This window comes from Rhododendron vialii, chromosome 13a (assembly GCF_030253575.1).
Source record: "Rhododendron vialii isolate Sample 1 chromosome 13a, ASM3025357v1".
NCBI classification, from domain to species: domain Eukaryota; kingdom Viridiplantae; phylum Streptophyta; class Magnoliopsida; order Ericales; family Ericaceae; genus Rhododendron; species Rhododendron vialii.
This window is the reverse complement of record NC_080569.1, coordinates 2792948-2819065: the sequence shown is the minus strand read 5'-3', so window position 1 is coordinate 2819065 and position 26118 is coordinate 2792948. Positions and strand designations below refer to the sequence as shown.

Genomic DNA, 26118 nt, shown 5'->3' with positions numbered 1-26118 from the left:
AACGCCCCTGGTAAATCTAGTTAATGACCAATGAAGCCTCTTGGGCCTTATTGGACTGGAAGGTTTAGTTGGAGTCCATTAAAGGCTTTACTTTACTACAACTGGCCCAAAAATATTGGAATTTGTCAAAAAAATTCAAACTTTTTGCTGCTAATAGTAAATAGTATCAATAAATTGTTTTTATTCCTAAAGAAGTTTAAATTCTTCGTAATTAGAATGCATTTTCTTAAAGTTCTCATTCGGACTATTTTTTTGGGACGAAGGGAGAATTAATTTAAACCGTCTATTTTGCAACATTTTATAACTGATTATTCTAAACTGCAAAGATAACGTGTGAATCATATTTGCCTATTTGAGACAAATATGACGCTAAAACGATGCCATCTTATGTTAAAAGACATATTTAACGGAATTATAGTAACTTAAAGAAATTTTTGGAATTATTTAATATTTTCCACGAATAATACTGAGCATATTGAAAAGAACCACTTGAATCACCTAGAGTTATACAGCCTTTAGGTTACGAGGATCACTTCTGATAAGGTTTGCCCGGAAATATAATTATTCAATGCTCCTGGAGCGTTTGCTCGTGAATATAATTATTCAATGCTCCTAGATCTCCACCCCCAGAGCCTTTTTCAAGCGCGCATCGGTGGGAAAGCCACATACTGTATGATGAAACTTACACCAATATGTGGTGAAAAATGAGCCTTTCACCACTTAATATTTCTCCTCTCTAGTTTTAGCCAAAAAAATCCGCGGATTGCAATTGAGCTGTTCATACAGGAAACTTATGCTATGGCACATTTCACTTTTTTTTTCTTTTTTTTTATATATTTATATAACTAACACACCTTGATTTAGCAATGAATGGCCATCCATTGAGCTAAATTCGACTCAGAAAATTGCAAAACTAGTTCATGAATATACACTTAACCAAATATTGCGGGCATTGTGGGAGCTCTTGTAAATGAAAAAGACTTGGGCTTAAAAGAAATAGTAAGGCATTTGAGATACTCTAAGAAAATATAGTACTATTAAGTTACAAATATTTACCATCTGCAATTCCAAAAGGCTTATAGCAAGTCCACAATATCGCAAACCAAAAGATGAAAAAGATAATTACAAAAATGATTACATCAGCTCCAGTTTGGACACTCCCCTTGTTATGATGCATTACTACCTTTACCAGCAGCATCCTAGTCAAGAGATAAGAGTATGTACTCAGCAAAATATTCCTGTGCTTTTCTACATGGCACTGAAATTAGATGCAACATTAGATGCAACCCACCCCTACTGCAGGGAGATAAAGAAGCAATTGTTAGGTAATGAGAGAGAGAGAGAGAGTCTACAAGAGGTTGAAAAAGAAAATGTACAAAAGCACAGGTATGAAACTTGAATCAGAAGAGTTTGGTTCTTAAAGCACATTATTGAACATATATGAGCTTCGTTCATATCAATCTCAACTTAAGGATTTTTTATAATTGGTTCTAAGGAGCCTGGGGATGTCAGCAAAACCCAAGTTTCCCTATTTCTCTCTTCACATAACGTTGTCATGAGCAAATTTTCTCATACTTTTGCAAAATACACTGCAAACTGACGAGAACGACCAAAAACAGAATCATCTAGGCCATTCATCTTTTTCGATGACATTATAAAACTCAAAGGTCAGCATGCATTCACAGTAAGATGCAACAGAAAACAAATTCAACGCCCCACAATTGAACCTTTTGCATCTACAACATAAATTACGCCGTTAACTGTGTTCACATTGACAGGAAAACCAGTACTCACCGAACAAGAAGCAAAGATTGAAGAAATGATGAGTTAGTGAAAAGAGAAAATAAAACATGCACAGAACTTACAGGGAATTTGAATGTGACTATTCATGACAATGTTTCACCAACTATAGACAAGGCAAGAAAAGCACAACAGACAGCCAAGTCAGGGACAAAAGACACAAAACTAGAGCAGGAAGGAAGAAAAGGAAGGGAAAAACAAGCAATTCAGGGGAAAATGTAATCAATTCAAGTAAAATACCAGTAATTTTGCATAGAATAGATGCTACATGTTGCGCAATGGAAAAACAAGCCATGTTGCTGACTCAAAGTAATTGGCACCATTTTACTATAAAGGATAAAGGAGAAAAGAAACACGGAGCAAGGAAGACACCTAAAAATATTTAATGCTACCAGAGACCATTAAGGCAAAGATAACAATAAGAGACAGTTACACATACCTCAAAAAGAACTTTCGTTCTGGCCTCTCAAGTTTAAATATTCACATTTCTCAAAGAAGGTTGCAACAAATTATTACTCAGATTGTTGAAACTTGATGTGTCTCTCTTCTTGCTATCCTTCTGCGAACTGATTCCCATAATATTCAAAAAGGAGAGTAATTAACAAATTTCCCAATCTCCAAAAAGATGCAGATTCTCCATTAAGATTGTGGCCTCGAAACAGCAACCACTACATCTCTACGACAAGCAAACTCGCTTCTACATTAAGCTACATGAAGTTAGCAAAGTTTTCCACTCTTCAACAATCTATGTGATTCTACCTGCAATACATTAGATTGCCAAATTAATCAGAGAAGACTGGAGAGTAAACAAGTGGAAAAAGGAACAAATTGATAACTACCAAGATATCACTTTCATGGAATTGACAAATTACGATTATCTCTAGCAGAGTGGTAGGAAAAAATTTCAACCATGAAGACCTGGTCATCATCATGCCAAATAGCAGATCCTCTCTTTTTATAAATAACAAATATCCCACATGTCACTGCTAGGAACTGTTTTCTAATTGAACACCAATTTCACATAAACAAGCTATCAGTAGATGTTTCTTTATGCAAACATGTGTCCGTGCGCGAGCATGTCAATACAAACATACATGCGCGCGCACACAATACAGACACATGTACATATATGTGTACGTGTGAGAGAGAGAGAGGGAGAGAGAGAGAGAGGGCTTTCCTAAATTAGAATCACCTCATGAAAACCAGATGTATTAGGACTCTGAGGGATCGAGAGGTACAGGGCAAGCTAGACCAGGAGGATGTGGCCTACCTGACAACCAGACTCAGATTCCTTAGAACAGTGAATGCTAGCTTGAGGCCTGCTGGGAACGGAATTCAAATCAATGGAACAGGAATCAGAATGAGCGGCAGCGAATTCTTCTTTCTGTTCATGGATATCTTTCACAGTAACCATAGAAGTTTGACCCACCTCAACAACATGATTCAAGGCATCCACTTTATTTACTGCAGTAGTATCATATTCATCAACACCCGAGTGGCACCCAGAGGACTTGCAAAGTCCATAACGAATATGAGATGCTTGGGAACCAGGTTTAGTAGCATCATCAAAAGCCCCGCCAAGAGGACAGCAGTTATGGTGAACTGAAGAAACAATTTCCAGTTCATGAATTTGGGCAACATCCTCTTTCGAATAAGACAGTGTAGCATCCTGGGGTTGAGTCATAATTTCAGCAGAAAGGTAGACAGCTTTAACTTCTCCATTTAGTTCATGATCAGCACCTTCCTTCCGTTTACCATCAAGAGATCCCCCCAATTGTGTAGCATCAGGCATGATCGTGGAAACATGAGTTAACTTCTGAGCACTTTTTTGTTTATTCAGTTCCTCCACAGTACGTTGTAAATCAAGTTCAAGAGCATCTCCGCCAGAAGACTCTGAATCTTTATTTTGTGTTTTTTCACACTCTTGATTGTCATGGGTATGTTTTTCAATGGTTAAGTCCTGAAAGTTCACTGTCTCGCATGTTACATCAGATGCATCATATTCAGCAGCAGCTATATCGCTTTTTCCAGGAGCATTTGAAGTTTGCTGTTCGATTCTGCGTTCTGTGGAGATTGTACCTGCAATACGAACATAAATACTTAAAATCCTAGAGAAAAAGTTCTGAAGCCATGCCCTTCAAGCATTCATGAAATACCTGCAGTGGAAATGAGACTCTCTCCACCAATACTCTTCCTCAACAAAGGTTTCTCTAACATATCTACACCGGGGAACACTATCATATTCATGTGTTTCATTTCTTTCTTGTTTGATTCTTCAAGGGGCATGAAACCAAAAACAGAAGTCCACGTTTGTAGCAGTTCAGAGATTGCAGGTATAACCAGTTTCTCAACATTAAGCGAGCATAGAGCCTGGACAAATGAGTCACAAATGGCTTAGCATCAAAAGACAAGGAAGAGCAGTAAATCCAACAGAACCAAGAAAAATCCAGATTTAAGTCACTATAATCCTAGATTGTTTGCCCAGAATGATTGTAACAAGGATCTGAAATATGGTTCACAACATACCAATTCAATTGCATTTAGTAGCCGACGACACATCCCTTGACGCCTATAAATATGCCGAGTCCCAATGAATGGCATCTCTGCTAAGTGATTCCCATGAATCCTATTCATCAAGGAGTAAAAATTATAACTCTAGTAATTATTACCAGTAATATCCTTGAAGGCCACAGATATTCACAAATAAATGCAAAGGTAATTTTACTCCATGCACTAGCAACGAGAAAATCAACACAGAAGCCAGTTGAATCAAGCCTCTTGTTTCTGCTAGACCAACATATTCCCCCCCAGAACCGGTAAATACTTATGCTACGACAAAAGGTTGTACCTCACTCGGCAACTTAACACACAACAAGGATGAGAGAATTCAATTTGATAATAAGGCAACTGCAAGGTGAGATACTCAATTAGGCATTTTCAGGTCATTTTCCAGCAATACTCTACTGTTGTACATTCTGTTTCCATTTTCATCTTACAATAAGGAAGATCAAACAAAATAACAGAAAATTTAACTTTCTTAACTATATCCAAAATTGGATTCTCAATAATGAAAACCATTAAATGGAAAGTATAACAAATATACCCAAGTGAAAACATGGAGCTGACATTGATAACGTTTTGGTTGTGCAGAAACATAAAATATCCTAATAACAGACACTTAGATCAGGAGAGAAGAATAAAAAAGAATAACAGCACAATTGTGAAATTTTAGAGGAAAACTTCCATTCTCTTTCTCTGTCTGTGATTTTGGCTAATTAAGAACTCTTAACTGTAGCTCATGACCGCATAAGTAAAAGATACATGCAACAACACCATATAGTAGGTGGGAAAGCCCAGGATTCAACCTAGAGAAGTCAAATTTCATGAGATGCACGCACACCCTGCCAAGCTACTTTTACTCATGATTTGAAAAGTGAAAAGCAAATTTTTTAAGTTTGATTTGAGTACGTATGTCCTTTTCCAGGGCACTTGAGAAAACTAAAAATAAGAAACGAACCACTTTGAAAAAATTGCCTAGGGCCTTGATTTTCAACCCATTCTTCCCCTCAAGTGTTTATCTTTTCTGAAGTTACAAGGGTAGCATAAGGTCAAGGAGGGGCAGAAATAGCTCGGGGTTGAGGCAGGGGCAAGGGAGACTTTGCATGGAGGGACGGAGTTGAGGAATCGTCCCTCGTCCAACACCCACTCGTTGCCATCTCCACCTAATTTGATGGACGACAAATTTATTTTTTCAGAAGCGTTTGGGAAAGTAACTGAATGTCCTACTTTTGTGAAAATTTATATTAGAAAACGGTTCATTTACCTAGAGAAATTACTTTTGGAAACACTTATTAAGATATAAAGGAAACACTATCTTTACTTCTTATATACCTCTGTATAAATATGTAAACTACCCGACCGGTGCCAACGTACACCACACGAAGCTTAGAAATTTATATGATAGTCCATAGACAATATTTCGTAGCTTGTAGAAAGGTGATCATACTTAGAAATGCTACTTCATTTTTCTTTTCGTTTCCTTTACCTGTATATTCGTATTAGACATGACTGGATACATCTTATAGGTGTCCCAAAACCAATGCTTTCTATTTTCTAACATGCTATCATTAATGCAATGTTCAATGTTTTCTTCTCACAAGTTCTTTGCATTCTCTCAAAGTATAGGCATCACTCCTGTATCTTAACATGTCGAACCCTCTGGCAATACACCATATGATTATGGATTCTGAAAAACATAAAGTGAAACATGATTCCTAATTTGATATCAAACTATGATTGTAGACTAATCAATATGATGTTTCGGAAGAAATTTGTTTCTCTCTTTCAAACAATAAAAGTAAGTTTAAAGGTAGAATAAAAGTCAAAACCTCAAATTCAAAACACCAGGCAAATGATCGTTCATTAATGCAACTTTAACTGTTAATGTTTATACTTAATGGAACTTAGAGTCTAGATGGAAGGAACCGAAAGAAAATGTATAAATACCACTTATCCTTATCCTTTTCATTCAGAGTTTTGACTGAATGGAAATATTGCAAGGAGTGTTATTGGACTTATGTCTAAACCGTTGGGACCATTTTAGAAAAAAGCATTTGACTCATCTTCTGGAAAATATTGATATTATGTTGATTGAATGACAGAGGTCAAACCAATTAACCATATATAAAACAAGTGTCGGACGGGAACGATTGGAAACACCCACACTCGTCCATATGTCAATTATCTGACACAAGTAAATATCAAATTTGGCCTTAATATTCGGCACAAGCCTGGAGAAATGAGGAATGCGCATTACGTAGTCTCACAGGCAGAAGATTTAAAAAAAACCGTTAGATCCTTCATGAACATGAATCCAAATACCCGACACAAGTAGGATTGTGCTGAGGTATGTATAGTAGTTAGAGGAGCTAACGCAGGGATTTACAATCTCTCGCTCATCCACTCTTCTCCTCACTCTAACATAGAATGACCATGGCATGCCAACGACTCAATGAGCTACCATTCCAAGACCACCTTCGAAAAGGTAACATGACTCAAATACCATAAATCTTTAGCAATAAACACAATTTTCATCATTGCATTTAAGTGAAATGCAAATAAGGAAGGTTTAGGGCTGAGAATAGAAGTTTAACAGGATTTTACATTTGAATAAGAGCGAAAAATCTTTTGTCACCACATTCATATCAAAGAATTCCTCGTATATTTACGTCACGGCGTAATAGTTCTTAAGGAGTAATTGGAACTTTGGAACAATAAAGCTCATTCTCATGGGAAGTAAGCAACTTTCCCGATGCAAAAAATACTGTCTCTAGAAAGTAACAGGATACATAAAAACATAATCAAATAATCAGCACTTACTCCCAGAGGCATCACAAATTCAATTGGTCTAATTTGTAGAGATAAATTTCAGCATCTCTAAAACAGAAGAACTCCAACTCCAAATAATCATACCCTTCAGCAAATCCAGCTTCAACAAATCTTATTCCCTCTAATCTTCTTAAACATGTCAATGGAATAATGGCTAGCCTTGCCATAGTCTAACTGAAATATACTATCAATCAGATTCGACTTTTGATTGGAAGAACAGGCGGGGACAACACAGCATCAGAATAGACCATACATGTGTCAACACATAAGTAGAGCATGATTCAGAAGAATTTTCGAACAAAGCCAATGAATGTGAAGATACGTAAAATAGTTCCCCAAAAGTTAAAAAAGAGTTGGAGCTGTAAACCTTGTCACTGACATTTGTTCTACGCTGATCGCTACGAGCATACCATAATAGTGACTCAAACTTATTTTTACCTTCTAGGTTCATCAACAATTCAAATGCATGGCCAACAATTTCTTCGTATTCTGACAACTGAAATCTTGTATTTAAACAGTATTTATGCCTCAACATCCTAGCTGCAACAAATTTGATAACAATGCAGGCAGAAAAAAACCTTATGGATGCCGCTGAGATAATTTCATCACCCCTCTCTAGAATAGCAGTGAAGAAACCAGCGTAGTTCAGCCGAGTAAAATTGGACCTGGAACCAATTCAATAAACAGACAAGAATAGTATCAGTATTAAGTTATTTAATATCCGTATGAATATAGAAAACAGGACGGCCACTTGGCGTTCCCCTCTGTTTTAAGTCTTTTCAATATTGGACCGTGCCAATATTGTCCAAACAATGCTACAATACACAATGCTAATCGCGTCTATTTCCATTATTTAAGGTGCACTACGATAGTACATAACTTCAGATAATTCCACATCTTGAAAAAGGGAATAAACCGGTAACTGATACAGGTTTTGGAACTCCTTTGTTAGCACAATATTCAGTTGCAACAAGAAACCTTCCCAATGACAATCAAACTCTTGCAACAGACTACAACTATTTCAAGGTAAATAATGGATATATTCCAATATAACACCAAATTAGTAACATTCACAAATCACAAGTGTCTGTCTTTATAAGTCTAGTTATAGAGTTCCACCCACATGCAAGCCATGTGTGCCTCATGCGGAACTCTCTAGTAACTGATATTTGTTCATCTGCAATACTAACCAGTCTCTTTCAACCAAAACATAGTCAAAAGTGCTTACCCACAACTATAGACAACATTACGAATCATGTTGATTCCACTTCTCGGGTCAACAATTGGCAAAAAACACTCGTCCAAAATAGACAATGCAACAGCTAACTTGGAGTTGCATTCAACTTTTGAAGGAACAGATGTTTGTGGGCTGACATCAAAACGTTGACAAAGAGTCCATGAATATCCTTCTTCCAGTCGATTTTTGACCCCAAGAAGCACCTGAAGTCGCTCAAAGACCTGTTGAGCAAGTATTATGTTCATTAAGTACCAGTAAATAGAGAACACACCGGATACAGAACTGGAGTCATAGAGCATAAGTGCAATTACTGGGGATTGAATACCTAAGAGAAGGAAAAGGAAACACAAATTGAAAACCAATTTTTCAACAGAACAAGAAAAGGGAACAAGAAAAATAACGCAATATAAAAAGGAATATATGCCACAGTTCCAGATAAATAATGTGGTTAGCATATGGTGCCAAAACTGCTCATGTAAACTCAACTGAGGTCCAGTAGCATGTTAATGCTTGAAAAGGGTAGCAATGGCTAAGCTGTAATCAATAATTTTAAAAGTATTTGCATGATGCATAACTTATTTTGGTTATACATCAAGCAACCCTTATTAGTGCTCCTTCAGCACAGATGACTTTCAAGTTGGATTACTTGCACAGTTGCACCCAAATTCGATTACATAAACAAATTGCACCAAGAAGATCTATAAAGTAATAATGTCAAGATAGAGGAAACACAAAACAATGATTCCTTTGGAATTAATTTAGCTCCTTTATAGACATACATGGAACAAAATAAGAGGCAGTTTGGGGAACAGATAAGACCAATCATCAATCTAATAAATCTTGAACAAACAACCAAATTTCGTGATGCCATATCCACAGTAGTCACCAACTGTTATAAACCCTTTGTGTATTGTTATGCAGGTTAAAATATTGTACACTACCGTCATAATAAGAAGTAAATCAGGACAAGAGAATTTGACAATTTTCCTTCCTAAAACTTAACCAGTCCACCTAAGTTTTACTGTACTACAATCCCCGCTAAAAGAAAACATCAACATTATCATATAATGACTTCGATGTTGAGACAGGAGTAAAGCATTAAAGAGTTCAGAATTAGTGTCCCAAACGAAAATAATGATTAGCAACTAAAACTACTACTTATTCCATCAAGCAAAAGTACTGATTACTGAAGCTGTAGAACTTCATCAATAGTTACCTCTTGACATTTCTCTCCACAAAAAGACGGACGATCAGAATCAACATGCACAGCATCGTTTGCCTGAATGCAGAGTAGGTGGTCTACAAAAGGCAACATAGTTGATATTTAAGACAAACTAGCTATATCCTGGAATCAAATAGTGAAATACAGAGTTGAAAAAATCCCAAAAAATCATAGCACTGTGATAAGTGTAGTACATACATTTTTCCTCGCACAACCGGCACGTTAGCAATGCAGAACCAGTTGCATCACCACTCTGACATGTACTCCCAACCATGCCACAAAACTTGCAAGAACAATACACACAGTGCCAGTCACCGGAAGGAAACTTCTGCCATGCAAAGGAAAGAATGATTATCGCATTGGCCAATAGAAAACCCTTGCACTAAAAATTTTTGATACATGCTAATCGAAATGAAAATTCCTCTATCTGCACAGCAGCGGAACCATTACTTTGCTGAACAAGCACTTGAAAAACATTACATAAAAGAAACCCAACTGCTAAACACAAGTTTAGACAAATAATTTAATTTGGATGCCGAAAACAATTATTTAGAACCTGTCTCCGTAACATGGACAAACATTCCCTAGATATTTTTTTAGCCTGCCGCCTAAAAGCTTTGGATTATTCACATTGGACTGCCTACAAATGAATAAGCTTAAGAATGCTACTGCATAGAACACACAGACGCAACTTTTAGATAAGCCCTAAATGAAGATGCGAAGTATGCATCAAAGTGATACTGCATTACTGCCTATAATTTACATTACTATAAAACCGTATAAAATGAGGCAATACATCAATACCTGTATATTTAAGCAACTTTGATGAAAAGTTGAAGGACAGCCATCACAACATATTAAGTCCCCACCATCCCCACATTTGTTGCATGTATCATCATTTGGATCATCGCCATTAACGTCAACAGAATGGACTCGAACGCATTCAGACCCATCATGTTTGCTCCACGAGTCTACTAGACACTGGAAAAGGGAACTTCCTGACTCGAGATAAATATTCTCAAATGGTTGTGTGACTTTACTTCCAGCATGAGACTCAAATTCCGCGAGAGCAAAGGTTTCATTGCAGCAGTCACAATGAATGCCATCTCTGGTTATCCTGCCCTCAAGCAATACTTGAGTCCTTCTATGGTTCATATATTTAACCTTTCCACTAAGAGGAACAGTTCCCAAGTCAATCATCCACGAAAGAAGACTGCGCTTCCCATCATATAGTACAAAGCCTTCACTGTCTGGATCCAACCCCTTCTTCGAGTGACGACCCACCAGAGCATATCTCTTTCCATTTTGTCTCTCCCTGCGATGTGATCTTTGCATTCCCCTCTGAGATGTATTAGCTGGAACGTCTTGTTCACTGTCTGACGATTTCTGTTTTGTTCCTCTCTTAGCATTGTTCTTTTTAAACTTCTTCTTTTGAGTAACTCCTTTGTGTTTCTTATTTGCACCCTCTCTTTCTCCCTTCAATCCCTTTTGTAGTCCCATTTTCTTCTTTGTTGTCCTAAATAATTTGCTTAATTCCTCTTGTGGTATCAGAGTAAATGCAGCAAGGGCCCTACTATCAGCCTCGCCACTTTCAACTTGTTCTCTAAGAACTTTATAAGCCAAGGTGACTGACCACAAACCACGTCCTTCAGGACTAACATATACAGCGTCGAAGTACTCTCTGCCCTCCTCTCTGCCGGACCTGGGCCTACGCTCAATTGTCCAGCCTGCACTCGTAAGCATAGCCATTATTCGATCCCTCAAAAACTGCTTTTCAGTACTTCTTTTGCAAACTCCCCCTTCCTTTTGCTTGCTCCCTTTTGACTGTTTCACAATGAATTTCCGGCCCGAATCACGTAACTTACTGGCTAACCTATTGTGCTTTCCATTGTCCAGAAACTTAGAACCCCTAGAGACCCTTTTGGACTTCAGTATATCGCCATTTTCCCTGAACCCCACCAACTTTTGCTTCGCCTTCAGCGGCCCGCTTTTCCCCTGCACTTTTCCTTTTATCTTCTTCTTTTGCCTGTCAATCAATTGGACACTGTGATAGTTTTCTATTTCAGTGCTATTCTTGGCTGAAACATCAGCTTCTTTCCTCCCTGTAACCCCCAGAACACCTTCAGCAAGTCCAACACCAACCGTCTTCTCAACGCCATTTGTTGCCAGTGTCCTTGACCTCAAAATCCTACCAACAACCTGAGCCTTACCACCACAAGATACCTCCTTGACCTTCTTTATCAGTGTGTCATCATCCCCATTGCGTTCAGAACTCTCCACCCTTTTCCTTTTCCTCCCCTTTTGTCCTCTCCCAATTTTAGGCTTACCTGTATGGTGTTCAACATAGGCCTTACCATCAGCTTTCTCATTGTGCTTGGTTTGGTCAGATTCCTCAGACCTATTTCTCTTCCCTACCATCTCATTACCATCAGTGTTGTTGGTATCAGCACCTTTTTCCGGACCGGAACGTACTACTATACCTTTCTCCTTATCAGAACTCTCCACCGTTCCTGTCTTCTTCCCCCTGCTCCCTCTGATGGTCCCACCGTGGGTCCAGGACTTACTGCAGGAATAGCACATGTACCGAGGCTGAGAGTGATTGTTGTTGTTGTAGTACAAGAACTTGGTGTTCGTGGAGTTGCACCGCAGGCATGGGGGATGATCCGGCTCTTGCGGGTGTGCTCCAAGAGGCGGGCTCTGCCGCCCCCGTCGCCGGTTCTTCCGCGTTTCTAAATCTTTCTCATTATCGTCAGAATTCCCTATCCCTATTCTTACCATCCCTTGCCGCCCTATCCCAACTTCAAGCCCAGATGTTACAGCATTAGCATCGGGATTACCTCTATGGTTGTCACCACGCACACTACTATCAGCATCTTGACTGCTATGTTTCTTCTCTTCCTGTTTCCCCTCAACCTGTGCTACCATCTCGTTATCATCAGTGTTTTTGGCTTCATCGCCTTTTTCTACACCTGAATTAACTTTATCATTCTCAGACCCATTGCTCTTCATCTCACACGATGAATCTTTGACATATTCTGGATCAGTCAAAGTTGCAACAAAATGCGCTACCATCTCATAACCATCAGTATTGTTGATCTCACTACCTTTTTTTAGACCTGAAATTGCGATAGCTTTCTCCCTCTCAGAATCGTCCAACCTTCTCCTTTTGTAGATGGTCCCACCACGAGTCCAGGTCTTACAGCAGGAATTGCAGAGGTACCGCGGCTGAGAGACTTTGTTGTTGTTGTAGGCCAAGAACTTTGTGTTGGTGGAGTTGCACAGCAGGCATGGGACATGATCTGGCTCTCGCTGGCCATGAGTTGGGCGCTGCTGTCCCCTCTTCTTGCCCTGTTCTAAATATTTGTCCTTCTCATCAGAACTCTCCAACCTTCTTCTTTCCCTCCCAATTTGAAGCCCCGGTGCATTAGCATCGCCAGAAGAGATATTGGTATCTTCTCCTCGCTCCATATGTTCAAACCTACGCTCAAAGTTTCTGCCAATAGAAGAATCTTTAATATACAGGGTCCCACCCTGAGTCCACGAGTGCCGGCAGGAACGGCAGCAGTGCCGGGGCGGAGAATGTTTGCTGTTGCTGTACAAGAGGAACTTGGTGTCCATCGAGTTGCACCGGGGGCAAGGGAGATGACCCAGCTGCGATAGATCCACGGGTTCTAACTCTAGCTCTTTCTTTGTTTTGTCACCCTCACTACCACTGGTGATTTCATCACCCTTGCTTGTGCCTGAATCGACATTACCATTTGCAGACACAATGACATTTTCTTGCTTTGCGGCCATAACATTGGATCTCAAGCCCTCTCTCATCTTACACACAAACCTAATTTCTAAACCCTCGGTCAGCTTCAAAGATAAGCAAGGGAAATTCCAACCAAAATAAGTTTGTGAGGACAATTGAGCTTCAGAGACTCACATTATACACAAAGCCAACAAACAAGCTCAGGAGTATCTGAAAATCAAATGATACAAAGAAAATGCATGAGGAAACAATGGCAAGACCGACTGTACAAAAGCAGACAAAATCACTACCAAGCTACCCTCCAGCTTCCTTTAGGTTCAGTCCAGTCCAATTTGGGCTTTCGTGGGCCTCCTTGGCCCCACAACAATGATCAGAACCATTCATTTGGAAAGCTCCTAGAGTACATTACCCACGTAAAAGATGATGATTTATCCAAGTAAAATTCGCAGTTCAAGTACTCAATTTTTCTCCGTCTGTTTTTCTTTCACAAATCTGTTTTGTTCATATAGGCATCGATGCTTGATCAAGTTGATTTGTTGATTTTTTGCATGGTTAATATACTTGACGATTTCTACAAAATGAAAAGCCACAAAGGCCCAAACTGGACAGGACTTGATTCTAAGGAAACTAGAAGAGGGGAGTGCGAAACCACCATCACAGTAAAACCTAAACCAATGTACCTGGGTATACGTGCACGGCAGCGGTATCTATACGTTGTAGAACCCACTAAATGGCGTCCGAAGCAAAACGATTACCGAGACAGGCAACCGAATCACGTTCAGAGTTTTATAAGCCCATCACACCGTTCTCAGACTTGGAATGAATAGCAGCAGATCTCAAGCCCTCCCTAGACTCCTCCAATAGCTCGGAAAAACCCTAATTTCAAAACCCTCAGTCAGGTTCTAACAAAAACACTGACAGACCAAAATAAGAATGTTACACGACAGTCAAGCTTCATAGCCTCACTGACATCATACACAAAATCAAATTCTTGATTCGAAAAACTAGGGAATCACTAAAATCTAATGATATAAACAAAAACAGAGCCAAAAAAAAAAAAAGGGAATTTGGGGGAGAGACCGTACAAAAGGCAGAAACCGAATCAGAATATGATTGGGAATCCTACCGCCGTCACACGTAGAATAAAACCTAAATCAATGTACCTGGGTAAACATGCAGGAGAGCTGTATCTACGCGCCGTGAAACCGACAAGTCAATGGCAACCGAAGCGAAGCGATTGCTGAGAAAGAGAGAGGGAGGAGGAGGTTGATGAATGGGGGGTTTTAGAGAGAGAGAGAGACAAGGGGGTATTTGTTTGTTTGTACTAGGAGTGAGATTTATGCCTTTACGTTTCGTTGTACGGAGGGACGAGGGAGTATTACTGGGGGTTTAGTTTGTAATTTCGAATTACTTCTTGTATTCCTACTGAAAATTTCCCTCCAATCTGTCTCTCTCCACAAATTGAATATTTTTCCTTTCTTTGCTCGGTCTTGGAAAATACTACTCCTACTAATTGGGATGTCCAAATATAAGCTTGGGATTCATATTTCACACCCAAAGCCTTGTCTTTTTCTTTTCTTTTTATCTTCGGAAATTCATTGTAGGCCCACAAGTGAAGTAGAAAGTGCAAACGAGTCGGGCCGAGTTTTATTGTGTCTGTACTCGGCTCATTTACTAAACGAGCTTAAAACTCAAGCTTGGCTCGTCTTAAACGATCTGAGTCTGACTAAATTATTTAATGAGCCGAGCCTATACAAATAAGCCGAGCTTTGAGTGTCGAACTCAGCTCATTTACTTAACAAGTCAAACTGATCCGAGCTTTAACGAGCCGAGCCATGAGCTGTCTGCGAGCAGTTCGGTTCTTTTGCACCTCTGCCCACAAGCTGCAACACCATCTCAATAAACGCGGGAGCTTTCAGACTCATTATAAAATTCGAACTTCTTTTCCCGTACCTTCATAAAGAGAGACGAGGTGTTATCATTATCACCTCATTAGATACGCTTCACTTATTTAAGCCCACGTGTATCGATCGGTTTTTTTCCGTTTTAAATGTTGCATACCACTCAGTATTTTTTAACAAATATACTTTGAAATCTCCGTATACACTCTTGATATTTTTCACTTGACAAATAGTATGTGATATAAAACACGTGCAAAAAAATTGAATAGCGAAAGTGATAGCATGCCATACTATGGCATTACTTCTTTTCTTTTCTATCAGGCATTACTTCTTTTCATCACTTTATTTTTTACTTTTTTGGGTAGGGGTGGGGTAAGAATGCAATTGTTGATTGTTTTTGGTTCATTGCAAAAGCGTGGATTGAGCTGACATAAGTTCATATGCCCCGTTTAATAATAGTGATTGATGAATGTGATTCGTAAGAAAATGCGATTGATAATAAGTACGGATTAGTAATGGGTATGTTTCTCATACGGACTACCATGCCCTAAATTTACAATCAATGCACAGAGATATCACAGGTAATGCATGAGATTTACTGCCATAAATTGTTGAATTGTGCAAATCACTCTGGTGGGGATCCTTAATTATGGAGTATTTTGGATTTTATTTGTTTGCTATGGGAACCATTTATGATTCATGTAATCCTGGTTTTTCTGCTTTCCTGTCCGGCAGGCAGAGGGAATAATGCTTGGCATTGTTTTTGCAAGTCAAATAGGTTTCATTGCCAGTGGTTGTAACTAGGATTAGTTTACTAGTGTGTTTGGAATTTCAGAATCTTTAGATAGCAGAATCTCATCTGTCAAATTCAAGTGCATGAGGTCATCTCTATTACTGAACGGTTAGATTAATACTTATCATTAACAATGAGTTATACAAGAACAATTTATTTCGAATTTTACTAGGATTTCCCTTTTTCTTGTAGATGATCTAAGTTGTTAAAATATAAATGGAGTTTGAGCGATCAGATTCCTGCCGGAAAAAAGAGAGAGATGCCAGTTTGGTTGCAGTTTACGTAATTAGTTTTTGCACAATATTCCAAGAAAACCATGACTTAAACAAAATCACTTTATTGCATTCATACCTTATTCGTTTTCGGGCGGAACGATTTCCAAGAATCTAAGAAATGAGGTTCTGAGTTTGTAGAAAAAGAATTTGAGAAACAGAATCTGAAAACTACAACCTAACAGTTGTTCATGTAATCAAGAATAGCTTTCACCAATCAATCCGTTTGAGAGTCTCATGACAATCTAAAAAGGCAAATTGTCAACCATCTCAATCCTCCCCAATAATTGACATGTAAACTGAACCTTACCAATAATACTACTAACATTGTCTACAATGGCTACTCATTATTCAATGCAGCCGCCAGTGTAGGCACCTCGATCAAGAGTTTGAGGCTACACCAGGAAAAACCTATTGAAAGAGAGCCAGAGAGGCTGCACAAGAGAAGACCTTTTTCAGTAGATGATTTTTATTACCAATTTGCCCAACACAAATCGCAGGAAACCATTGCAAAGGTGTCCCTGGTTCCAAAATCTCCCTCAAAACCTCCTATGCTGGGAACTCACTCAGACAACACCCAAGACAGCAAGCACGTATTGATATAAGTTGTGGGGATAATCTCCTATGCTGGGAACTCACTCAGGCAACACCAAGACAGCACCGGTAGTTTGGACGTATTGATATAAGTTTTGGGGATGATTGTGCTGAGAGAGAGAGAGAGAGAGAGAGAGAGAGAGAGAGAGAGAGAGAGAGAGAGAGATCAAATTCGTATCTGACATTACAATCACCAACTCCAATTTAACTACCATCGCATCAATGACTTTGGTGGCAAATCGCAAAACAGAAAATTAAGCTCAATTCTGGCAGGAAAAATAGTTTTCGATGACTAGATTGTTTGACAAAAATTAGGACATGCCGAAAGTTCAAAGGAACTACTTAAGAAGCATGACAAAAAAAAGGGGGACAAAATACTCCAAATATAACTGCAGAAAAATGTGTAGAATGGAGCTGCCGAATAAAGAACATTCCTTTGCTTCCACAGAATGCAACAAACAACGAAATCTGCAACATCTCATTTCTTCTTCCCAGCCTTGGCAGCATCTCCAGCCTTGGTCTGCACATTTTACGAAACCACTGAATGCAGATGTATATGGAGAGAGAGAGAGAGAGAGAGAGAGAGAGAGAGAGACGGTTGGCCAACATTGACCAGTGTTTCCCTTACCTTCTTCACACCACGGATCTTCTTCGCCCTGTTCTTCCTCTCTTTCATCTGCTTCCGGGACTTCTCCACCTTTGTGTCCAGGCCATTCTGCGAAGGATGAATAGGTCAACTAATACGCTCGAGAGAGACAGACAAAGTGTAAATAGCAATTTCTCATGCTCATTTCCTTTGCATTCCATTACAGTTCATTTAATCCCCAGGGCACCTTTGCATGACTAGATAATCCTATTTGCATTAACAGTTAGAATCTGATTTGAATCTTTGCGAAGCTACCATTCTACTTGCTTGCATATCATTCCACTAAGAGTCATCCAACAGGGTAGAGAGATTTTGGAGCACATGTTGAAAGAAAGACGAACAGAAGTATGGGGTTTGTCTCTTAAAACAGTTCATGATGCCCCTAATGTTCATTGTCGATTCTAGCCATCACAAGTTGTTGTAGTTAGCTTCTATAGTAGGTTGAACAGCACACTGAATAATTGAAGCTATCTCTTAAAACAGCTATGATGCCCGTATTGTTAAAGTTAGCATCTATGTGCTTATCAGGAAAAAAGAAGTAAAGCATCTATAGGAGAAAGAAAACTACACGGAATATTGACATTTGCTTCTTCTAACCATTACAGACTTAAAACTTCAGTGGCTTCTCAATGAATAAGCACATCTAATTGAGCCCAGCCTTAAATTACCTAACCACGTGAAAGTAGAGAGCTATCCTCCTAAGCTTTACAAGAAAAAAAAGTTGCAAATTATGTCCAAAATAAGTGAAAATCTTAGAGGCAACTAAAAACATCATCATTTCTAACTGTCACGTTTCCCTGTTTTCCAACCATCTAGCTGTCTGGGTGAATGTGCAGCCCTGAGTGGAATTCTTCTTCTCATGTATGTTCCATATCATTCATCTTATGAACTCCATGAAAACTAAATAAAATAGTCACAATCTTAAGCAAAGAAATTTAATCATTTTTTCCTTCCGTGGCATTTGTAATTGTGTTACTCAACAACCTAAACCCAATCAGTATTGTATTGGAAACTCCTGGGGCATAGTTGGTGTAACGGGTTCAAATAAAAGAAAGAAAGAATTTCAACATCAATACAAAAAAGGAATGAGGAATTGCAGAACGATGATGGCTGAGACAGTGTTCACCACTCTGCAACTCTGTTGATGATCCATCTTAATGGAAAACAAAGACAAGCACAGAACAAAAAGACAACAACCACTCCCAAAACATATCCGTTGCCCACGCTTAAGCATATCAAGCAAGCAAAAGATGAGAAAATACCCTGATGAGCCTGTATTTTGGTTCGTATTTCTTTGCATTCTCAACAGAATCATAGATCAAACCAAAACCAGTAGATTTGCCTCCTCCAAAATGGGTCCGGAACTTGAAAACAAAGATGGAGTTTGGATCTTTCACATCGTACATCCTCGACAACTTTTCTTTCAGCTCCGCCTAAGATAAACAAAGGATACCAACAAGGAAAACCTTCAAAATCACACGAACTAAAACCTAATTGTAATAAAAAAGGATCAGCTATAACAAAATAGAGAAGCTGTAGGCATATCACAGATATCAAAAGATCTTTTCCAATCCAAGGGGGGCTTCTCATATTTACAGTATTTTTGCGGTGAGCTCCATTTACTATTTTTATACTTTCTTATTTTTTGCGGTGAGCTCCATTTACTATTCTTTTGTACTTTCTTCTTTTTACAACGCCATAGGTCGGCAAAGCATGATCGGGCAATAACCAAAACCAGAACAATAGTTGAATCAAGGCAAACAAAGCTAAGAAACACATTACATAGATACATTGCAACCTAATCACATCCCTTCCTTGTAAACTTGCATAACTTCACATACAAAAAAACCACACCTCTTCAGTAAGATAAGTTCAAAATTTTCGACACAGATTGCACCAACATTAAGGAATAAACTAGTTCACTACTTGGCGTCTATAATAACATAAACCGAATTCACATAAACAATACAATAGCTAAATCTACTGATTCACTGTATAGAAACAGTAAATACGAACATGTATGAATCATGTCAAGTTCAAGAGAAATACAAAAGGGAGAGATCAAACCTTGGAGACATTCGCCCTTCCTGGATGAAGAACGTCAATGATCTGAACCAAATAAATCAAAAAGAGCAGAACATGAGACATGTGAACTAACAGCAAACAGAATAATCAACGAAAGAAATCAGAAAACTCACAAATTGCTTCCTCGCAAGGAGCCGATTGGTCATGAACTTCCTGGTCCGGATCGTCACCGCCTTGCTGTCCGCCATTATCCTACAAACAAGCTTCGGTTACACGCAAGTATATCTACATACATACATACATACATATAGAGAGAGAGAGAAACGGAGAGAGAGAGGTTACTCCGGTGTGCGATTTCTCTCTGTCCTGCGCCTCCGTCGTCCGTTCTCTGCTCAGCAAGGCTGGGAAATGGAGGCGCCAAACAAGTTAAGCGTTTAGGGTTTTAGAGAGGAGTATATATGGGCCTATACGCTCTGGCCCAACAAACCGTAGGTTCAATCGTCAGGAGTCAGGACTCTCTTTTTCGCTGGACTGTTTGCAAAACCCGAAGGCCCATATTGGTTGGTCCGGAAAGTCACCTACCCGAGACCCGAGTATAACGGGCAGCCCGATCAAGAATTAGGACATTTGGCATGTCATCGACTCATCAACTGCAAGGGCTGCAAACGAGCCGAGTCAAATCAAATTTTGAAGTATTTGAATTTGGCTCATTTATTAGTTATTGAGGCGTTACTCGAGCTCGGCTCATCTTAAAACTCAAACTTGAACTTGACTTACTTATTAACGAGCCAAGCCTCGAGTTACTGAGAAGTTCATTTGCAATCCACAATATTTTTTTTTATTATACGATCAATAACAACTTTCCTAAAAGATGAGAAAAAGGCACTCACATTTCTATATTGCTAAAGAAAGGACATAATTTTATGGATATGCCATCTACTTTCTTGCTAAGATGAAGTAACATCTTAAATAGAGTTATTTTAGTACATTTGGAAAATGTAAAAATAAAAAGTCAAAAGGAAAAGTCATCAATATAATCATAACAAATAAATAGAGTACAATATTTGATTACATTCATGATACATGAGGTCGGTTTTCTCCACATCCAACCAAAAGAAAAAGAAGATGCCCTTCTTGATTGTGTCACAAGTTAATATTTGTAGGTTCGTTCACTATGGTAAAATTACGAAGAAGAAAAAAAACCTTAGCCACTCTCGTTTTTCCTTCATCAATGACATTTTGGAGCACATTGAACTTTGACTTCAAATGTAGAGATGTCAATTTCTTTCGAATGCCAGTGTTGGTGTCAAAATAAGATCTATTATCAATATAATTAATTTTTCTTCGACCTCCAATAACTGTATTTACTTAACATATGGTCTAAACGTGAAGCTTGATACAATTCTTGGTATATTGTCTCGCTTTCTGCAATCTGAAACATTAACATGTAAAAAAATGAAAGAAAAATAAATAAAAGCTTTTTTAATCTGCAAATAAAAAGGCTGTATCTGTGATGTTACCTTATCTTGTTGATTCGTGCCAAATTGTGATACCTCACGGACAAATTTAGTTTGTTGTGTTAAAAAGAAAGAAAACTAAGAGAATTGGTAGGAATCGCGGCGTGAATGAGGAAAAAGTAATTATTCAAGTCCATATTTGACAAATAAATTGGAGCTCTTGTGATCTAAAATAAAGATCCAAAGGAGTAGTTTTTTGTTCCTACAAACAGTCCCTAGAGGATTGGGAAACGTTGTAGTGCGCTGTGTGTAGTGCGGCATTGTAGCCATCCAAAAGTGTTTTCAACGGTTCAGATTAAAAACAAACTCTTTTCCGAAAGAGTTTTCCCAAGTACAATTCAAAAAAAGCTTATTTTACATGACCCTTTCTCGGCGTCAAAATTGACAGATCTAAACACCATGCCAAAGCTATGTGGGATTGGACTTCCCAAAAAGCCGGTGGTTGGAGCTCTTTTCTGTGTCAAAACCTTAGTCATATTATCCTTCTCCTAAATGCCTTGTGCTTTTGTTCTTATTATCGCACTGCTCTCATGTTATCAATTCTTGCTCTATCAAATTCTACTAGTTTGTGCATGTCATTTTTGATGTGTTTCAAATGTCCTTTCACGCTCCCGCTCCTACTCACGCACGCGCATGCGAATTATGTGATTTGAGTCAAAACTAACCCATTATTTAGATGCTCTGGTTGGAGCCTCTTACAAGATACATAAAAACAAGTTAACATTTGGCCCAATTGAATGAGAATTAGCAAAGTTTAGTTTGTCTACTTATATATATATATATATATATTTTTTTTAAAAAGTTTAGTTTTTGTTTGGTATGAGCATAATCATGAATTCCAATGAATGGTTCATCTATAATTTCACGTTAACATGTAGTAATCAACTTGCCTTTTTTTTAATACTAATAAAATTAATCCACACACCTGATCTTAATCAGATACGTACGGCCCAACCCCTTTTGGGGATATTTTGCTGTTCTTTTGTTTTCGTATGGACTCAATAATTAGTCAATGAAATACACTGGAGCTAGAGATAAATAAATGATTATATGTAATCACACAACGTGAAACACGTTGCGCCCCTGCGGGGCCTCATCAGTCTATTAGTACTAATTTCTAGTCTTCACAGTCCTTTGTTCTTTTAGGGTTGTAAATTTCCAAATATTAACATCTAGGCCAAACGAATCAAAAAGTTATGTGCAAAGCTAAGAATCACGATATGTTTTTTTTTTTTAAATAAGGACAACAAGAAAATGTCCAAAAATCTTAGCGAAACTCAACCTTACTTCCTTTATATACCATATATAGTTTGATCAGTTTAGATGAACCAAAACATAGGCAGGCTAGGCAATCAGGCCAATTTCATTCGAAACTCAAAACAATACAAGCTTCTTTTCATCGCACATTGATTTACCATGATTTTGTCCCAACTTTGGATTTTTTTTAAGAAAATTGATCTTCGCAAATGTAAGCTGTTTTACTGCCACCTATTTTTAACGTTAATCAAACATTAAGTCGCAGTGCCACAGGGGTATTACTCAAACATTTTTGAGTTTTAGGAGTTTGTGGGTTCGGGGCGTGCTATCGACCCCCATCAAACATTGCAGCCAATGAATATATAGTACTACTTTTTTGTTGGTATACTTATCTTAGGTGGTGCACACACTGATTTTGACACTACATATGTTTTTTTTTTATCCTGACATTACAGATGTTTGATGTGTCTATAACAATGTGACATGGCCTGATGCTGAACCCTACAGGGAGAGGTGCCAATAGAGACACAAGACCAACCTTCTCACATGCCAGAGACTTCTCCATCACAACTCATAACTAATGCCCACGTACAAAGCTACTCGCAGTGAAGTGGTCACCGCGTAACGGTGTTTAAAATATTTGGAATGGTCCATGGATGCTAGCCTATGGCTTGCACTCTATGACTAATTAGAATCCCTTTTTAAAAAAAAAATCTGGCATGACTAATTAGAAATTTAGAATCCAATTAGTGTAGCCCAATGGTTAATCCAGTTGGTAGGTTTGCTCCCCACACAATTGACCACGGTTCGATTTTTGAGGTCAGGCCACCAAAAAAAAATTTCTCGTGAATTCCTTAGTTCTGGCATGGATGAACTGTCTTTCACCGGACCGCGAAAGGAATTAGTTGAGATGGACATAAGCTGCTCTTAAAGAAGAAGAAGAAGAAGAAATCAATAACGTATCTCCCGTATCTCTGTTGTAAACATCTCATCTACGTCACGGAAATACAAACTCACAAAATAATGGAGCCATCATATCCAAATTTTAGTTATATTCTGTTATGTCACATTCACAGAATTGAAAGGTACTCCATTACAAGATAGAGACAGTAGAGTGAGATGAAAAATTAGTTAAGTACCCAATACCCTACACCATCACCAGAGCCCTTATTTGTTCGATGGTTATGAGTGTCCACAGTGAAACTAAGGGATTCACAAAAAATTTCTTTCTTGTGGCCTGACCCAAGAATCGAATCCCCAGCCAATTGGACTAAACCCTTGGGGCTATCACCAGATTCACCAGAGCCCTTTGTTCAAGAGTAATAACTTTGCCCTTGCTCTACCCAGTGTCCCTATGGCACAAGTCCTTAGCTTCATGCACGGTATATATTTTTTCACAACCTCAACCTAATCTGTGGTTCTCCTTCTAAATATCCATCTCTCACACCTTTAAGTCCCATAAGTTTCTATTCAAAACATCCAAAACCCCTAAGAGGCTTAAACTCCGCATGAAACATTTCTCTTGAATATGGAATACACAGCTAAATCAAATAATGTAAACAACCCAGGAACTATACCATAAATAGACCAATCTCTACAGGTTGCATTCCAAGAAGTGCATATCAATAAGGTACCTAATTTCCACCAGGCAAGACTCTAGACCAACTGGAAAGGGGTAAACAGAAATCAGAATCTTCCTCCTGTTATTCAAATAAAATACCTGGAATATGAGAATCCCATACGACTAAGATATGGCTTCATATATCAGAGGAAAGACAAGACCATGAAAAATGGCTTCCCCATGAGTGCACTGTAAGTATGTATGTACATGCAGGTTTTCCTTAATCCCTCCTCTCTTAGGGTAATATCCATGGAACTAGTGATAGAGACTTCATTGTTTTGAAAACAAAGCTGTGTCTGACTCCACCAGTAATGACCACAGCACTTGCACATCTTCACATGAGCACGATTTCACATCCTCATACAGAATATATATTCCCCTACCTGGAAAAAGGAAAAAAAAGAAGAAGAAGAAGACTATTAGTAGGAAGTTATCATGCGGGAAACTTTCATGAGCATGTACAATGCTACCTTTATCATTCGGCCTAAAATTAAAAGACTTGACCTGACAGGAGGACAGATTCCTGTGCTTCTCAAAATTGCAATGAAAGGGAGAAACTATTTGAAATCACAACACCAAGAATAAAACATATGGACCAAATCAAGCAGCAACTAATGATTCCCTCTTTTTTGTTTGGTGTAGAACTTCTTTTGCTTTCTGCTTATACGCAAGAAACAACTTAAAGATGGAAAAGCTTATTTTTGAGAAGCTCCATTTTGATGCTTTTTGCTTATAATTTTCAATACTCAGTACAGGGAGACCTCTATGAGAAAACCTTTGGAGAAACACATGAAAGAAATGATATCCAAAAGTCGAAAAAGAAAAGATTTCCAGCAAGCTAGGGCAAGCAAAGCAGATGAAAGAAGACAGAAGAGGATTTTGTGTCGAGTAAAACCAACTTGTCAGTATATGGCCATCGATGTAGAGAGATGATAACTCATGGAAGAAAAAAACAGAGAAACATAGACTGGGAAACTACGTTTTTGGGGAGCCAAGTGCAGCCGATTCCAAAGCTTCTTCAAGGGGAAGAAGAGGGATTGAAGCCATTCCATTAGGAGAAGTAGTGAATTTGGTCCAAGGTAGGTGAAAGGTTGGAAGGAAATTATAAAGGATGGGTGTTGAATGAGTAGACTGTAGCTTTGCTTAGACAAGGGTGGATTCTACAACACTGCTCCCCTTTATTTTTCCGTGTAGGGCAGTGGCAGCAGAAAAATTTCCTCTGTTGGTGTCATGTCATAGTCGTACCCTTTTGACATTGTAGAAGGAGCTAAAAAAAAACCCCTTAGTCTATTTCACACTTTAAAATTCCCTCTCTCTATATACCTTGTATCTCAAGCCAAAACTTATACACTTCTTTTATCACTTGAAGCCTACCAACTGATGAGGTTTCCTCTTCAATCTTTTGCTTTCCCTTTTGGTGTCCCAAGTCCACAAGCCTCAAGTTTCACCTACAAGATTTCTATTCAATATATGTCACAAGTTGCGTATTTTGTCCTTGTTTATCTCTAGTTGGTAAGGCAAGAGCCTGCAAGGAAGGAGCAATTAGATACATATAGTGCCCTGTTGGTTCAAGAAGTCCACATTTCAAACTAGTGCTTCCTTATTTCTGCATCATTTTCCAGTCTTCTTGGTGAAGCCAACACATGTCATTTTCAACCTATTTGAATCAAACCAAAAGAGAAATAGCTATCCAAAATATCTCAAATTAATGGTCCCAAGAATAGAAATCTCCTACATCCAACAAGGTGGAAGTCTTTCTGACTACTTAACTAAAGTAAGTGAATCCTTTAGCGGGGTTTTCATTAAGTAGAACATTCTATGTTTTAGCCAAAAACAATAGCTTTTGAACCCAGAAAAAAGAGAGACCAAGTTTCATTCGATACATAGTGGAAACTTGCATGAGCCTTGGATGTACTCAACTACATAGTTGGGGTACTACGTAAAAAACCTCCATGTCTTGCATTCTTTGTTTCTTTTCTCGATTGTTTTTGACGTGTTGTGTGTTTGTGGGTGGTATGGTCAATTTCTCGGCACATAATTCAATCCCGAAAAAGATCTAAGATGAGATATATCATCTGCATCTTTATCGGG

The 26118-nt window shown here is 38.5% G+C and overlaps 2 protein-coding genes and 1 long non-coding RNA gene across 9 annotated transcripts; all 3 read right to left on the bottom strand.

Moving 5' to 3' along the window:
• Nucleotides 1-987: 987 nt before the first annotated feature.
• On the bottom strand, nucleotides 988-14714 carry LOC131313494 (uncharacterized). Of its 6 annotated transcripts, none has more exons than XM_058341824.1 (13): nucleotides 14551-14667; nucleotides 14082-14265; nucleotides 10452-13611; nucleotides 9846-9975; nucleotides 9642-9724; nucleotides 8417-8646; nucleotides 7767-7853; nucleotides 4327-4426; nucleotides 3957-4170; nucleotides 3230-3879; nucleotides 2993-3119; nucleotides 2240-2559; nucleotides 988-1296 (listed from the first exon to the last, which is right to left on the bottom strand). In XM_058341824.1, exons 3-11 carry the CDS (start codon nucleotides 13467-13469, stop codon nucleotides 3108-3110), a joined length of 4524 nt encoding a protein of 1507 aa, XP_058197807.1. In that variant the 5' UTR covers nucleotides 13470-13611; nucleotides 14082-14265; nucleotides 14551-14667; the 3' UTR covers nucleotides 988-1296; nucleotides 2240-2559; nucleotides 2993-3107. The 6 variants fall into 6 exon arrangements, with proteins under 6 accessions (XP_058197807.1, XP_058197806.1, XP_058197803.1 ...); XM_058341823.1 differs by having other exon boundaries at nucleotides 3071-3119; XM_058341820.1 differs by having other exon boundaries at nucleotides 3071-3879; nucleotides 14082-14277; nucleotides 14565-14714.
• A 2409-nt stretch (nucleotides 14715-17123) lies between these two features.
• Nucleotides 17124-20123, bottom strand: LOC131313493 (small ribosomal subunit protein eS24z-like). 2 transcript variants are annotated; one of them, XM_058341817.1, is made up of 6 exons: nucleotides 19975-20123; nucleotides 19806-19884; nucleotides 19675-19716; nucleotides 18870-19040; nucleotides 17590-17676; nucleotides 17124-17481 (listed from the first exon to the last, which is right to left on the bottom strand). In XM_058341817.1, exons 2-6 carry the CDS (start codon nucleotides 19878-19880, stop codon nucleotides 17440-17442), a joined length of 417 nt encoding a protein of 138 aa, XP_058197800.1. In that variant the 5' UTR covers nucleotides 19881-19884; nucleotides 19975-20123; the 3' UTR covers nucleotides 17124-17439. The 2 variants fall into 2 exon arrangements, with proteins under 2 accessions (XP_058197800.1, XP_058197801.1); XM_058341818.1 differs by having other exon boundaries at nucleotides 19978-20056.
• Nucleotides 20124-23899: 3776 nt separating this feature from the next.
• LOC131312836 (uncharacterized) lies at nucleotides 23900-25343 on the bottom strand. The gene is made up of 2 exons (XR_009195999.1): nucleotides 25007-25343; nucleotides 23900-24410 (listed from the first exon to the last, which is right to left on the bottom strand). It is a non-coding gene; the product is annotated as an uncharacterized LOC131312836 (long non-coding RNA).
• Between the last annotated feature and the right edge of the window lie 775 nt (nucleotides 25344-26118).